The sequence below is a fragment of the Onthophagus taurus genome, chromosome 1, assembly GCF_036711975.1.
Source record: "Onthophagus taurus isolate NC chromosome 1, IU_Otau_3.0, whole genome shotgun sequence".
Classification (NCBI taxonomy): Eukaryota; Metazoa; Arthropoda; class Insecta; order Coleoptera; family Scarabaeidae; genus Onthophagus; species Onthophagus taurus.
The window spans coordinates 7079339-7096480 of NC_091966.1; the positions used below are offsets into that span (position 1 = coordinate 7079339).

Sequence of the window (17142 nt, forward strand, 5' to 3'; positions counted from 1 at the left end):
TCAATTTTTAAGTTGGTGGTATTGGCGTTCTTGTATAGATGCTCGATAATACCGACGTAGGGGTAGTTGATTCTGTCCGTGAGAACTTTAAGCATGCATTGATGGTCAATCGTGTCGAACGCTTTCACATAGTCCATGAAGACGAGAACTAGATAACCTTTACAGAACCTCGCTTGCTCGACTGATTGAAAGAGATCAAATTTCGCTATCAGATTACTGATAATTGGTCTATAATTTTGTATTTGTGTTATATCGCCTTCTTATAAAGAATTATTATGGCTGCCTTGTTCCATGGATGTTAAAGTATTCTTCAGACACGCAATGTCTAGTTTGCACAGCATATTTAGGAGTGATGCTCCTCCCAATTTGATGTTTCCAGTGCTAGTTTCATCATCACTTCGTGATTTATTATTTTTCATGTCTTTCAAGCTATGTTCAAATTCGTGTGGGATGATGTGTGGACTCCAATGCTCTCAGAGTACAAGACGAACCAGAGATTACCAAAGAGTAGGTACCGAAGCAATAGCTTAATAGTAGAATGCAAGAAGTGGAACCTAGCTAAAAGCCAAATCTAAGATGAGAGGACGGATATCCTTGGGTCTTGGAACTGGAGGAGGAAGACCAAAGGAAGGAGGAAATTTGATACAAAAAGGTGATACAATCAAATCTATTAAGTTTATTAGAATCTGAGATTGAACATTATTGATTCAACTGATGCAAATCATTATGGTTTTGCTGAGATACATCGTTGGTAAGAAAAAGATGCTCTTGCTATAGCTTTTGCGGTTTGAAAATTTTAATTTTCATCTTTTGATAATATTTTATTGTTACCACCTAATTTTATAAATTACTTCCATTGCCAAAAGAGGAATTGGTTATTTCACTTAGCACACATTTGTGAACACAGTTCGCACACACAATTGTGAAGCAAACTACAAAGATTAAAGTCGTTCTACCAACTACTACATATTCAGTGCGAAGTACAATTAGGAAGTATACTTTAACCACTAGTGCACTTCAAAACATTTATAATGGCGTACAGAATTCCGAAAGAGATAATTTTAAGACATTCATGAACTGTGAACTTCATGTACTGTGAAAACTTTCGAAGCTATATTTTTAATGTCGATAATTATCATCGATTTTTATAGAGATGCAGAAAGTAACCACAATTTTCCTCAGAGCAAAACATTATATCAGTTCAGCCACAGCCCATAAATCATGATGATAGATCAGTATGGTGGTTACACCTCAAAATGTCGAGTTTCATACTCAGAACAAAACCATCAACAAATCCAGCGTTCCAATAATAAAAGAAGAAGTAACGATACTAGCCAAAAGTCTTCGAATTTCATCGTAGAACTCCCGAATATTTAATGTAAAATATAAGCTTGCTGGCATAAAGTAGTTAACCTACTTTAGTAGTTACCTAACACATGTTGATGTGTATGGTCTCATCAACAAAATAAATTGAATCACTAAGCAGAAATACTGAATACATATCATAATATTAATAAATTTATTATTTATTAATTTTATAAACATAAAGCAGCAAAGCAACGAGTAAACAAAGTAAACCTATTTCCCTACTCTTGACTATTGAAGCAACACAATACAATTTAAATCCAAATTAGTGAGGATTAAGCAAAACCTTATTCTCAAAATATGTATAAAGATTCTTTTTATTAACCAAATCAACAATTTTTGCTACAATAATGACTGAGATATATCAAAATTGAGGACATTGCGTTGAGAATTGGGATAATAAAAACGACTTAAGTTAATTTTGAAATACTTTTGTGCCTATAATAAAGTTTTTTTTATTAATGGGTTAACTCGTATCGGATTATGGGTTGGTTGCAAATCAAGTGTAGACATTTATCAGAAAGAGGTAGGTGTAAAAGACGTCGAGTAATCTTGAACGACAATCTTCGACAAGAAGTCGCGTGTTTTCACCTACGGATTGCTTAAAAATCGGTGCCGGTTAACTAACTACATAACTGCCGCCGTATCTGGTAACGAGACGCCGATGGACGCGTACACGAATGGGGCAATCGTCAATTAATTTATGCTCCAATTTGTGATAATGAACGTCGTTTGTCGAGCGCGGACGAGCGGTCGCGGATTAATAAGTTAAATTAGAACCGCGCCTAATTTACCATTAATTAGAATACGCCCCGTGGTTTGCGTAAGTCAGAACAGACCAATCATCGTCGGCCTTTCATGGCGGAAGAGCAAGAACAAGAAACGGCTCTCTTCGAAGTATTAAAATCTCCTTTATCGGTTCACTCGGTGGCCGTTAATGTCGTTGCTTCATTTTTTATAGGCTACCTGTCCGATATTTTAATATCTAATAAAATGACGTGACCGTCCGTGGCTACGATCATCGCACAGCTTGGTACCATAGAGATACCGGAGAGACCGGTACCAACTCGGTGTGTAGTACCACCGGTCCAAACTGAGCGGGCCATAAAATGAAATCTTTATCGGGACCGGGCGCTTCGTGCCCCGTTAAAAACGCCTCAATTTATCGTCCACTTATTAATATCTACTCTAATCCACTGTTAAACATTTTACGATCGGATTAGTTTCTCGCACAGGGACTTATCGAGGTCCGATTCCTTTGGCCTTTATCGGTATACCTACGACACTTTCGGCGATTTATCGTTTGTAGGTAGGAAATGTATAGACGTCGTCGTTAATGTGTGATACAACGTTCGATAAAACCAAACCTGTACAAGTTCGAGGAGAGACACGACAATTGTCTGTTAATAAATTGGTATTTCAAAGGATCTTGTTGACAATCTCAATATAGTACTTACTTATAAGGAAAACTTAATGATAACTTCTTTTTTCCAAATTGGTGTTAAATTGTTGTTCATTTAATAATATGTAATTATACTTAATTACTTACCATGAATTGAGTTTGCAGTGGAGTGTTGTAGTGAATAAAGGTACTCCATGTGTGGAGGTAATCGATAGGCAGGATGAAGGTCCCTGCCAAGTAATTGCAGACCTCCTCCTCCTCCAGGGCTGCTGCCGACGCTGCAACAAAACAGAAAAACACGCTTATAACCGAATTACGTACATTACTGTGCCATTTCAAACTAATTCTACGCGATTATCTCGAAATGAAACGTTTTTCAATAACTAATTGCATACTTATTACAAATTGCGTACAAAGTCTAATTGACAAATTTTTACAAGCTCGCTGCCCTCGGTGTTCATTATCGATGGAGTTGCGGCCCAGTTGCCGAGATAAGTAATGGGGTTGGCATTACGATGGCCCCGTGGATGTCGTGGGCCGCGATTGTAGGAGTATAGAGGTTCCCTTCGTGCGTTTGCCCCATCTGGCGAGGTCCGGCGGCGGCCGCAACAGTAACAGCGGAACGATAAATAACCGGTACCTTGCCTGGTCGTTACTCTCTTTGCTTATTGCAGTAAAACCGGCGAGACGGTAATTTATTTTAAATGGTCAAACACCGTCTAGAGATTACCTTCGCCTCCGACGGTGGTAGCCAAAACATTAGAGCTATACAGCAACGCCCGAAGGTTATAGTTTCTCTCAATCGAAACGTTTTATATTGTACAATAATACTTTTTTTTAAAAGAATTTTATATATTTTTCAGCTATATCGAACTAACCGCATAATTGACACTACAGTTTTATGTTGTGTTTGTATACAAGTTCAATAACGTGTAACTGTATTTTTATTTTATGAAAGATTTGGAACAACTTCAAAGAGTTTCATTCCAATGTTTTCTGCCAATATCTTATTAAAAATTAGCATTCGGGTTTGGCCGACTTAAGAGACGTACGACTAAACACGAATAGTTTTAGTTCATTAAAAAATATAGAACAATTCAGCTCTGAATAACAACTAAAACTAGAACTAACACTAACATTAGAACTAACACTAGACCTAGAATTAGAAACATTCGGGTTTAGCTGCACGTCTCTTAAGACGGCTAAACAGGAATGTTTCTAGTTCTAGGTTTAGTGTTAGTTCTAGTTTTAGTTTAATAACAAATATAGAACAAGCCAGCGTTGAATAACAACAGGAACTAGAACGAACACTCGTATTAAAACTAACACTAGACCTACAACTAGAAACATTCGGGTTTAGCCGCACGTCTCTTAAGACGGCTAAACCCGAATGTTTCTAGTTCTAGGTTTAGTGTTAGTTCTAGTTTTAGATCAATAACAAATATAGAACAATCCAGCGTTGAATAATAACTAGAAGTAGAACGAACACTAGTATTACAACTAACACTAGACCCAGAACTAGAAACATTCGGGTTTAGCCGCACGTCTCTTAAGACGGCTAAACCCGAATGTTTGTCCCATTTTATCTAAATGAGATATTAGATGAAAACTGGAGAAATAGTTAAATAACAGAGTATATGATAAGCGACGGGTTTGTCGATTAATGTTATTTATTGCTTTTGCTAGTGCAAAATCGAAAACCATTTACACCAGACATTTCATACATTTGATAGCTCCACTTGTATAGCTTGTATTTGGGTTACAAGTTAGGCTAGTGAACTACAGGATAACTTAATTCCATATCAAGCCAATTCAACTCCAAAGCAATACAACTGTAAAATAAGCTAACTACTAAGTAAGTTCAATTCAAGCATACCTATCCCACCCACTTATTGTAATTCAACGTTGCTTTGGAAACCCAATCCAACCAAGATTCAAGCGATCCATCATCAAATTAATTCAAGCTAACCCCATAGCAAATGAATTTAACACCAAGGAAAGCCAACCCAAAACATCTCAACCCAACTCTAAGGCAATACAAACTAATCCTAAAGCAACCCTATCCTACCATAAAAGAATATAACTACAAAAGAATACAACCTCAAATCTATCTAACACAATCATAAAGTAATCTCACCCAAAAGCAAATCAATCAAACTCTACAGCACGCATCTTTAATTTCAAACCAATGCAGCTGTAAACCTGTCCAACTCCACAACAAACAAACACAACCCATTATCATTCAATTTTAACACAAACCCAACCCAACCTCGCGCTTGAAGACGCACGGCTAAACGCGAATGTTTCCAGTTCTTGGTCTAGTGTTAGTTCTAGTTTTAGTTCAATAAAAAATATAGAACAATTAAACGCTGAATAACAACTAAACCTAGAACTAATACTAACATTAGAACTAATACTAAACCTAGAACTAGAAACATTCGGGTTTAGCCGTACGTCTCTTAAGACGGCTAAACCCGAATGTTTAGTGTTAGTTCTAGTTTTAGTTCAATAACAAATATAGAACAATTCAGCGTTGAATAATAACTAGAACTAGAACGAACATTAGTATTACAACTAACACTAGACCTAGAACTCGAAATATTCGGGTTTAGCCGCACGTCTCTTAAGACGGCTAAACCCGAATGTTTCTAGTTCTAGGTTTAGTGTTAGTTCTAGTTTTAGTTTAAAAACAAATATAGAATAATCCAGCGTTGAATAACAACTAGAACTAGAACGAACACTAGTATTAGAACTAACACTAGACCTACAACTAGAATCATTCGAGTTTAGCCGTCTTAAGAGACATACAGCTAAACTCGAAAGTTTCTAGTTCTAAGTCTAGTGTTACTTCTAATACTAGTGTTAGTTCTAGTTCTAACTACCGTCTTTGATTTATACATCGTATAGACAACTCGGGGAATACCCCGAATTGTATACTATCTATGAGGACATATCTGAAGTCCTTTCTAACGAAATCCGTTATATCAAAGTTTTACTGTATAGTAATCATTAATGATTTCGTTACATCCTTATAATTAGGAATATGCAAGGAAGTTAAAGCGGATTTTCCTTTTTATTTAAAGTACGAATTAGTATGTTGGTCGTAACGTTAGATTTCTAAGTGACGAACACGCGAGTCCCTTAGTGGGATAGGCCTTGTTTTATGCAAATGACGACGAACAGTCGTGCATTTGAATATGCATGGGGCGGACGGGCCGCGCGATCAACGCTATCGCATATTAATTAATTCAAATTACTTGCTGTGCGGAACGACTCCTCTCTGCAAGGTAACTTTTTAATTGATCTTGATTTAATACATCGACACCTCAACGGACGAGGTCGTGGTCGCCGCTATGCTCCAGATTTTATCGCGACTAACTTACCGATCGGAAAACTACATAAACCCTACAACGATTCACTCCTTTATCTTTTAACATTGACGTATAGTGTGACAACGGGTTACTGTATACACTTAAAAGGTCATTAAGGATCGTAATTGGAACAATTTTCTCATAATAATAGGTTATTGAGGGGTTATTTTTATTAAAAAAAAATCGTAGTGTAACAAAGTAAGAAGTAAAGTGCTATTTTCAGAAGGTAATGAATCATTGTTTGTGATGTGTAAATAAATTGCAATAAGTGTGAAATTGAATTTCTAAATTGTTCGATTGTATGGTTAAAAATGTGATTGTCAACTCGATTGATGATTCACTACATTCTTTACTTTACGAACCTTTTTATACCTACAAATTAATCTTACTTATACATATAAATATATAAATTGTTATTTTTAGATGAATTATTTGCGTTTACCAAGCAAATTATAATAAAAATAATAAAATTTATGAAGCAATCACTTTCTATACATAGTGTGTATAAATGTAATAAACGTCTATTATTTTATTACTACTTTTTCCTTAGTAATGTTTTCAACAACGTAACTCTCCTCCATTTGAGCATGAACAATGTTCAATTAATACCGTAGGCAATGAACAATATCATGCCCTACTTAGTTCCATTACGTTAGTGGCTGTATACGGGCATGAAATCCAATACAGCGACAAGGAAAGCGTTTAAATTAGCTTCGCCTCGCTTTTGCTCTGGTGACTACGTGCAGGTCGCTACTTGCGGTTTTATTATTTATACCAAACGATAATAACCGCTATTTAAAAAACGAAACTTTCTTATCTTTATAATTAACTATTAATATAGTCCAGATAATATATTTAATAAAATAAGTTTCATTGCAAAAGATTCAAATCAGATATATGGTATTCTAAATACAGCAAGTTAAGTTTAGTATGCGATTAATAAAAGCATTATAAATATTAACAACCGCATAAGGAATTGTGGAATTCCCCGATGAACGTATTAGTAATCTAGACATTCTGTATATGCTCTATTAAAATTCTGTTAATGTAAATAAAAAATTAATTTTTGAATGAAAATGATACCAAGAATACCAACGGAAGTGATTCGATTTAGGACATACTACCAAGAATAAAGTTTCATAAACCATATTTTATGCCTACGTTCCATGTTTTCTTACTGACAATAAGCTAAGCAGGTTTATCCAAAAACGGGATTATAAAAAGTATCTTTAATGTAGAATTGTTTAAAGTTGCTGGTCCAAATATAAAGAATTTTCTTACACAGCATTAATGAGCTCATTGGTGAAACAGATTCTTAGGCCAAGGCATATGCAGTTGTGTGTCTTTAGTGCTTGACACAACTAGGTTGGTAAATCATATATGGAATTGAGGTTGGGTTGGGTTTGCGTTAGAGTTGAATGATAATGGGTTGTGTTTGTTTGTTGTGGAGTTGGACAGGTTTACAGCTGCATTGGTTTAAAATTGAAGATGCTTGGTTTGGAATTTGAAATACTTGCTGTGGAGTTTGATTGATTTGCTTTTGGGTCAGATTTATTGACCTTTATGATTGTGTTAGCTAGATTTGGGGTTGAATTGTTTTGTAGTTACATTCTTTTGTCGTAGGATAGGGTTGCTTTAGGATTAGTTTTGATTGCCTTAGGGTTGGGTTGAGATGTTTTGGGTTGGCTTTCTTTGATATTAGTTTCATTTGCTATGGGGTTAGCTTGAATTAGTTTGATGATGGATGGCTTAATTTTTGGTTGAATTGGGTTTCCAAAACCTAAACACAATAAATGAATTACAATAAATGGGTGGTATGTTTGAATTGAACTTACTTGTAGTGGAGTTAGCTTATTTTACTGCTTTGGAGTTGAATTGGCTTGGTATGGAGTTCACAAGCCTAACTTGTAACCCAAAGAAGCCATACAAGTGAAGCTATCAAATGTATGAGATGTCTGGTATAAATAGTTTTCAATTTTACACTAGCAAAAGCATGCAGCAATCAATAACATTAATCGGTAGACCCGACGCATATCATATACTCTATTAATTAACTATTTCTCCAGTTTTCATCTCATTTAGATAAGACGGGAATCAAATCAAAAGCAGAAATGAAGTTAAACTGATATCATCGAATTGTGAAACGTTATTTCTAAAGTTTAATGGTTTTTCAATGTTGAATATTGCAAAAGATAAGATAATATCCAGATATTACTGTCTGGGCATTGTATAAAATTGAAGAATAGTATGAGAGTAGTATGAGAGTAGTAGAATTATTATGAGCTTATTAATTAGGTGTAGTTATAAATTCTTTGCTCCAAGTTTGGCAGAAGTCGCTCACGGTCGAGGCTACACATTATGTTGGCCACTTTTGAGATTATGTACAATATCATACATTTAATATCATCAACGTAAAGCTGGTCAAATCGACTTGGACTTAAGGCGACGAATCTATAACTTCATCTTCTGTTTCTTTAATATCATATCAATCCGAAAGTCATCAACTGATTGCACCACCTCTGCCGCAAGTGAAGGCTACGGCATATTAACCCAAATCTGGCCAATGTCTTGGCCTCGAAGCATGATTCTTATGGCCGAAGCTTTATAATTAATATTATATTAATCATAATCTGCTCAACGCAGTGTGGTAGTCTACGCCATGGCTATACTAAGAGCATAGAATTTAAGATTTCGTCGACGAATAAGTCAAGACATTACACCGCCTTGAAGTTATGAATTCGCCAGCTTAAGTTTATTCGATGTTAATTGCAGCAGTGGTGCTGAATTTATTAATCAGTTGATCAGTTTTGGGTTGACGTAAGCTTTATTCCAACAAGCGTTTGTGACCAGTTGGGAACCCATTATTATAGTCACTAATGTAAAATAATGCAATGAAATTTATCGCAATGTGGTGGCATTATTTAATATGTCTAATTCGAATTGGCTACCAGTTAGAAACGCTTGTTGGACCAAAGCTATAATATTAACCTCTTAACGTACACGTATCGTAATTGAATTCCATAAACATAAATATAACTCCTTAATACACTTCAAAGCGGCTTTAAGCGTGGATTTGTGTTGGTCAACAAATTTTACTTTCATTTGAATACTCTATGATATAAAATTGATCTAATTTATTTTGTCTAATTTGACAATTAATACCCATTGAGCTATAAATTGTGCTTCTGCTTGTCCTCTAAAAAAATTATCACAGATGATTATTATAAACATCGCAAGGTTTAATAACTATAGAATACTTTTGACACCTTTACATAGTAGTCCTGATAACTTTGCAACTAATATAGAATGTAGAAAATGTTCTACCTGAATGTAAAATTTGAATAATTTATGTGCAACTTGAAAAATATATAGGTAAAACTTGCACACCACGCGGTTTGTTAATGTCGAATTAAGTTTTATGGCAAAAAATCGTAATGTTGTGGAAACATTTTTATAAACTCCCAAATATATTGTGTTTTATATGGTAAGTTAGTAAACGAAGTCTAATCTTCTTGAAATTAATTGGTTCTCAAACAAGTTACTGCTCATCATTTCATAGTATCGTGTTAATACAGTATGACGACATTTGACCATGTTTTATAAGTACGGTAAGCCTTATAAGAACATGACAGATATTTATGGAAAATCAATGATGAAATCAATCGAACTTTTTTATAAAACTAATCATTGGATATATCTATACATAACGAACAAATAAAGTTTCTAATAAATTAACTAAGATAATCATAAAAAATTTTTTGTCACTTTAGACATTTTCGATTAGTATCAAGACAAACGTTTTAAAACGTCAGTTTCTCTTGTAATCTATCATATTTCTAATTAAGTTTCGATCGCTTGTATAATGACGTCTTACATGCAAACTAAAACCATTTGTCAAAAGCTTCGGTGATAGAGTCCCGTGCGTGATTTATAATTGTTAAATCAATCCAACACGTGCGTTTGTTACGACAGGCATAGATCTGTTATTGCAAAACGTCGTGAGTTACGATCGATCTCACGGCGCGCATAAGTTTATAAAGACGCTTAATAGAGAGATTGTAAACGAATCATATTGAATAGTCACGTTGAATGGTGCACTGTTGTAAAGTAAACACTGTAATTATAATTTTGAAAGTAGAAATTTACTTAAATCTTATATTTTTGTTATTACTTGAATGATATTTAAAACTTATATAAGTAATCGATGTGAAAGTATCTTAACAATTGTAATAATTCTTAGCCTAAAGTATTAAATTTTACTGTGAAATGTCAATAATTTAGTATTAATTTCAACTTTCTATTATTGTATTTATTCTAAGTATATTATTATTACTAAGAAGTTCAGCTTTAAATGTAAATGTATTCTGTAAGTTTACTACTTAATCTTTAATCTGCTTTGTTTAATACAGTATGGGAGAACCTATTGTTACTCATTCGAACGGAATGTGATCTAAAATCGATAAAAAGTCTGTGTCAACCGCCTTAGGAGAAAGCAGTCCGGTCAACACACTTAAACCCGCTCTAACAACATTGTCTAACTACTCAAAAAATTTATGCAAAAATGATCTTGACTATATACTTTTAATATTCATAAAAAAATAATGGGAAACACATAATTTAGTTAATACGTCAAAAATGTGAAGATAACGGCTGTATTACTCGAGCCTCTCAGTTTTAATAACGTAATATATATTCTCCGGGTAAGCTTTAACATAAAATCTACATTTTGTTGATGATGCTATCGTAAGCAAGGCTTATATAATTGAGATAATTTGGCATTTAGTTCTTTTTTCTTTGTGGGATGTATCAGACTTGATTTCTTTCACTCTTGGGTCTTCTTCGGTCTTGCTGATTGGACAGGCGAAGATTCCTTACTCACGACTGGGCCCTAAAGAATCCCTAATAGCGTGGTAAGTTTGTGTGTACGACTCCATTCATGAATATTTAATTCACTGATTGCGGGTGCAGATTGCAGACGATTCACGACACCACCACCGCCTTGCCTTTGCCAATTACCAACAAAGCGGACTGTATCACCACCTTCGATACGCTGAACTAAAGCTTCTTTCTTCCTCTTAACCCGCATGTGAACCATTACAGAGGATGCGTTCTTCTTATAAAAGAAATGAAGGCGAAGAAGAGATCGACTTGTATTTGTTTAACAACATCATCAACATTAAATCATATAAATTAGTAATGTTAAGAACAACAGAATCTCTTTTCTTTTTCTCGTTTTCATTTATATTTTGCCTCCAATTATTTTCGTTTTTGATTCTTTTACTTCCACGTTGTTGTGTTGATTCTTGAGCCAAATCAGGTTCTTCAACTTCGGTCTCTCCGGTAGTCGGATATTTATATAATAATTACGATCTACCATAATTAACATACCACGATAACATTTTTACGAAGTCTACCTATTATAGCACACTTTATCTCAACTTAATAACAAAGCAATAAATCACGTTAAGTGTGACGCAAATATAAAAGACGCGTTCACACAAAAAAAAAGAAAATTTGTTACTTAATGCAATATCACCTGTAATGAATCAACACTATCTAATATTTAAAAATGTTTATTTTTAGTTAATGTTATTTTATTTTGAGTACAATGTAGTCATAATTTTTTTGCTTTATATTTATATATTTAAAAATGGACTTGGTTCATTGTAACGTTTCGTGATATTCCTTGTCCATAAATAGAACTGTTGTCGTAGGGTGAATACTATAAATTGATTCATTATTACACATGAACCATAATCCTTTTACTTTACTATGGCAATATCAGTTAAATACCGACTTGTCCTACTTTAATTCTTAACGTGCATATATGGGAGCTGTAAAAATATCAACTATTGTTATATCTTAGGAGTTATGGTAGTAAAGGTAGCCTGCATTTATGTGCTAGTATTACAAACAAGGTGCGATAAATTTATAACTAATTACTTGAAATTTACATCAATATGACGCAAATAAAGTTCTACAGATTTGCATTAAACCATTTATTATTTGCAATATGAAGTAGTGAAACTATTACTGGACAAATAATTTTACTAGATGAACTGCATATGCTATTCAAATAAGAAAATCATAATGATAAAACAGAATTCTATTACAAATTTTGTGGATTTCAAAATGTGAATTTTGTCTTCATTAACACTCGAAGGGTTAATGAATTAGGGGTTATGAAGGATTATGTGAGAAATAACAGATGATAGCCTGTAGAAGATGGTAGTAGATGATATATAGTAGATAATAGCAAATAAAAAGATGATATAGGTAAGACATAACAATAAGACATAAGCACCGAAAAGCCTAGTTCCAATAAACTATTTAACATCGTTGCTTCATATTTTTCTTTACTCTACTATAATAATAGATAGCATAGGTGATGCGAATGACTATTAACAGTAGAATGATAAAGCTCTGAAATTCTGTAATAAGTTATTTGGGTTTCAAACTGTCAATCTAGAATCCTGCCATAATTTTATTGCATTTCAGAATATAGTTTCAGAGTTCTTTCACCATCACCATTTGCGCTCAAAGCATTTTAAACAAAATTTTCTCAGTCATATAAAGTGATAGTGAGGGATAATAGCCATCATTTGGTAAATTATGATAAATTCATAAATTCTATTCTAAATATGAAGCATTAGAAGAGTTTTGGACTACATTTTATTAATTCAATTATGCTGATAGATAGCAGTCTGAAGGAAATAGAAGGTGATGGTAAATAATACATGATTTCAATTTGCAGATGATAGTACCCGATAATTGTAATCCATCATTACAGATAAAACCAGAATACAGATAATTGCAATAAGGTGGTAAGATTTCAAAATCGGATATAAACATTCTGGACTGAATTTTTCTTTTCAATGAAAAATAATATCTAATGCCAAATGATAGATGACACAAAAAGGTATGATAGCAAACAATAAATAAACATACTTGATTGAATAATAGCTAAAAACAAAGTGATTAATCAGAATCCTGCTTCAAGATGTTTTGAATGTGAAATCAGAATTTTATCGTCATGATTTACCTTGTCCTCAAAGAAACGGCACTCACAAGAATAACAGACTGGAGAAAGTAGTAGATAATGATACAAAGCAGATAACAAATAGTTCCAAATAGTAAAAATAGTAATGATAGCAGTCAACAGATGCTGACAATAGCAGAATGCTGACAAAACGCATATATTAGCAGATAGCATCTATTAGCTGGTTTCGGACATTACATCGTAATGGGATGATTATGATGGGAGATTATGATTAATCATTAATTGTTAAATAAATTTTATTTTTTGTTTAATCAGCTTATTTCTACCTAGAATATTCGCTTCTCGGTGATTTGATTGTTGAAAAGTTTTCATGAAATCCTTGTATGGTGTTGGTATGTGAAAAAAAAAATGTTTTTTCCATAACGGTTAAGAATTTGAAGACGTTTGAGGTTCGGTACTACCAAGTTTCAAGTTTTTGAAGTGAAGTGTTTTTTTTTTAAGTGTTATACAGTAAATTATAAGCTTCTCGGGTGATCACTTCATTTTTAATAAAGTAATAAATATTACTACAATAATTAAGATAAGAATCTTTTTCAAGGTATAATTTGACTTTTATATCTTAATCCTAATGTGGCATGTAATAACCTTCGTCCATAATGATACATAAACTGAGAATCTACGGGCTGAATTTATTATGATAATTGAGATAGATGAGTAAATGTAAATGTAGCTGAGACAGACGAAGTTTTAGGCGTACTTTAATCGATCCAACTGTTAATTAAAGTATAGTGCTAAAACTAAGTCAAGAATGCATGAATAAAACAAGTAAACAATTTTGTGAGGAATTGCTTCGGCATACCTAGATATGAATCAAATGTGTTAATCAATGCCGAGATGTTACGAATTTTTATAACCAAATTTTAAATAAGAGTTTGGTTTAGGTTTAACTTTTTTCAAAATGTGAATTCATATCGAATCTGTACCAACACGGTTAATACTTCTGATAATTTTGAAGCAAGAGTCAGAATGGTAGATTCGCAATTTACAATGTTCTTTTATGGAAATGTATTTCTTTTATTTAGGCATAATTACTTAATCATATTTATCATTTTTTAAGCATTGTTAAGCATGCATCAGTTTTTTTATTGATACTAGAAATAATACAGTTCAAAATAGAAATATATACTCCTCAACCAGTTCATTGATTTAAAATCCATAATTATGAATCAAGTGTTATCAGAACTACTTTTACTTTCGCAGCAGTACAACCTCAAACTCAATTCATACATTGTTAGTATACTGTTAAGTATGTATAATAATCTATTAATAAAAGAAAGTTTTGAGTCTTTGTCCTACACTACGTGATAACTTTATTTGGTTGTTTTTTGTTTAAGATTTGGGCTTAGAAATACAAAAAAGATTACTAAGATTTCTACCAAAGAGGAATAAACGTTTTGCCTCGTTGAATTGTGAAATTTTTGTGATTAATTCTTTAAAATCTAAGAAATAATAATCTAACAAACTTAACTACCAAGAAAATGAAACGTCATTAACAACGTCAAATTTCTTTCAAAGCTTAGTAAAGCAGCATAATGATGAAGCCTTGTTTTAATACGCATTCAAAAAAGTAAGAACGTTAAGAACTAATTTACAGCTGTTACCAAAGTGATTCAACACTACCATTATATAGTAATCTACAAGACGAAACCTTTCTAATGCAGCTCATTTAAATCCGATTATTAATAACAAGGAAACAGGTTCGTGTTTGGTTACATTTTTTTAATTAGCTGTGATTATAAAACAACTAGCTTTATCCAAAAAGCATTTCTGATGGGTTAATTAAGTTTGAAATATATTAATTGGTTTTAAACTTTAAAGCTTTTAAGAAGAATATCGCGTTTTTTTCGTTAAAGAGGTGATAATGAAGAACCAAAGCAATTCGTATCTTACCCTTGTTTAATAAAATAACAAATGATAATTTTTGTTTATAAATTATTCAGCGCGGTCCTTTTTGGGCTTGAATACAGCTCTGAATTAGCATATATATTGCTTTATTATTTGAAACAAATTTGGCTGTGGTGGCACCTAACGCTCACGCCGAATGAGAAAGCCTAATTATGCCATCTATGTGCTAAGTGCGGTCGGTGCGGTTTAGGATTCTTGTTAAAAATTCTCCAGAGATACGGCGGCGTCGCTGCGACAGGTTCTAAATTGCTGATAACTGCCCATTGTTTACCGGTATACCTTTTACGTGCCGTAATGAGCGTGTGATAGAAAGACAACCATTTGTATTTACCTCCTCGTGCGCTTACCAGCATGTAAAATAAAACGATTTCATGTTCAGAATTTTTTTTAAATTTTTTTCAAAGTCTTTATAATAACATTCCGTAAGGTAGAAGAAATAAAAGTAAGTAAACTCATTCAATAACAACCTTAAGCGACAAGAAACCCTAAGAGATGATCAAAGGAATTCATATGTACTAACCGCGGATACAGAGAAGAAGAAGAATAACCAACGTAACCGCACCTTGGAATAAAGCTGGGGTTTAGGAGAGAGTCTGAGACGGTAAAATATAAACAAGTGAACAGTAATTGATTTACACTGTGTCACGAGGGCTTAACAAAACAATCTCGGAGTTTGTAGCCTCCCACACCTGAGCCATTAAAAACCACCTCAACACTAACGACGGGCCCAACAAACGGGCCACGAACGGACACACACCGGCTTCGGGCGCCCAACGGCTCAGATAAAATCGCCTGCTACGGCTATCTATTCAAAGTGAACGCGAAGGTGCAGGGGCGGACGAGGAGAAAAGCGGGGGAATTGAACCAGGAATTACAGTGTGTTTGGAGATTTAAGGTGTAGACAAACTAAAGGCTACACAAATCCCATCATTAACTTAAAAAAACAATATTTTCTTAACTAAAAGTTTTAATCAAAACTTATCCTAACGATGTATTTTAATAAAACCAGTTTGGAATTCAGGTAACCATAAATCGGGCGTAGATAAAGCTCTCCAGGTGAATTGATTGTTTTCAGGATATCTATTTTTTTTTTGCTTTCTCATCGGTGACCCGAAAGGTCATTAGTATTAAGCAATTCTCGGACGGGTCCGGTGTTATCTTCATTCCCTAATTTGGGGATGAAGCAATTAGACCGTTCTGGCTGTCAAAATACCCCTCGCGGAGCCCTATTCTTAAGAATAAACCGTGACACCTGCCGAATACCACCTGTAGACGAGGTCCAATTTAGAGGTGAGATTTCGAACTATTATTAAATCGGATGACTAAAGGGTTTATTAAAAATCGAAATTTTTAAATCGACAGCACAGCTGCTCACCAAAAGATTTTTAAAATTAAGTCATCAAAAAAAAAACTCGATACAACGGACTAATGTGAGAAAGGCAGTGAGAATTTGCACTTTAAACTGTTTGAATGAATAAGCTTAATACACACAAATTCGAACAGCTAGCCACAACATTGCCGTGACTGTAATTATGAAGATTAAGTAATGATTTATATATTAAATTGAAGCTAAAGCTATCTATTTTGAGATAATACATAATAATTTGTGTGTTGAATGTATGAAATTTTGAGATATCCGGAGATAACGAATGCTCGCTTTAGCTTAATTTTTATAAAAGTAATTGATTTATTTCAAAAAAACGTCTTGGCTGTACTTTTGAAAACTAAGTAATGATTTATATGTCAAATTAAAGCTAAAACTATCTATTTTAAGATGATATATAATAATTTGTTTATTGAATCTATGAAATTTTGAGATATCCGGTGATAACGATGCTCGCTTCAACTCAATTTTTATAAAAGAAATTGATTTACTTCAAAAAATCATCGTGGCTGTATTTTTGAAAATGAAGTAATGGTTTATATATTCAATAGAAGCTAAAACTGTCCATATTGAGATGATATATAATAATTTGTTTGTTGAATGTATGAAATTTTGAGATATCCAGAGATAAAGATGCTAACGTACTTAATTTTTA

At 33.5% G+C, this 17142-nt stretch overlaps 1 protein-coding gene across 4 annotated transcripts in view; it reads right to left on the reverse strand.

Moving 5' to 3' along the window:
* LOC111424142 (cubitus interruptus) overlaps positions 1-17142 on the reverse strand; it is a 97605-nt gene that overhangs the window by 11712 nt on the left and 68751 nt on the right. For all 4 annotated transcript variants that reach the window (XM_023057586.2, XM_023057578.2, XM_023057592.2 and 1 more), the window contains exon 2: positions 2915-3045. In XM_023057586.2, coding sequence (XP_022913354.1) covers positions 2915-3045 — 131 coding nt within the window. The remainder of the gene's footprint in view (positions 1-2914; positions 3046-17142) is intronic.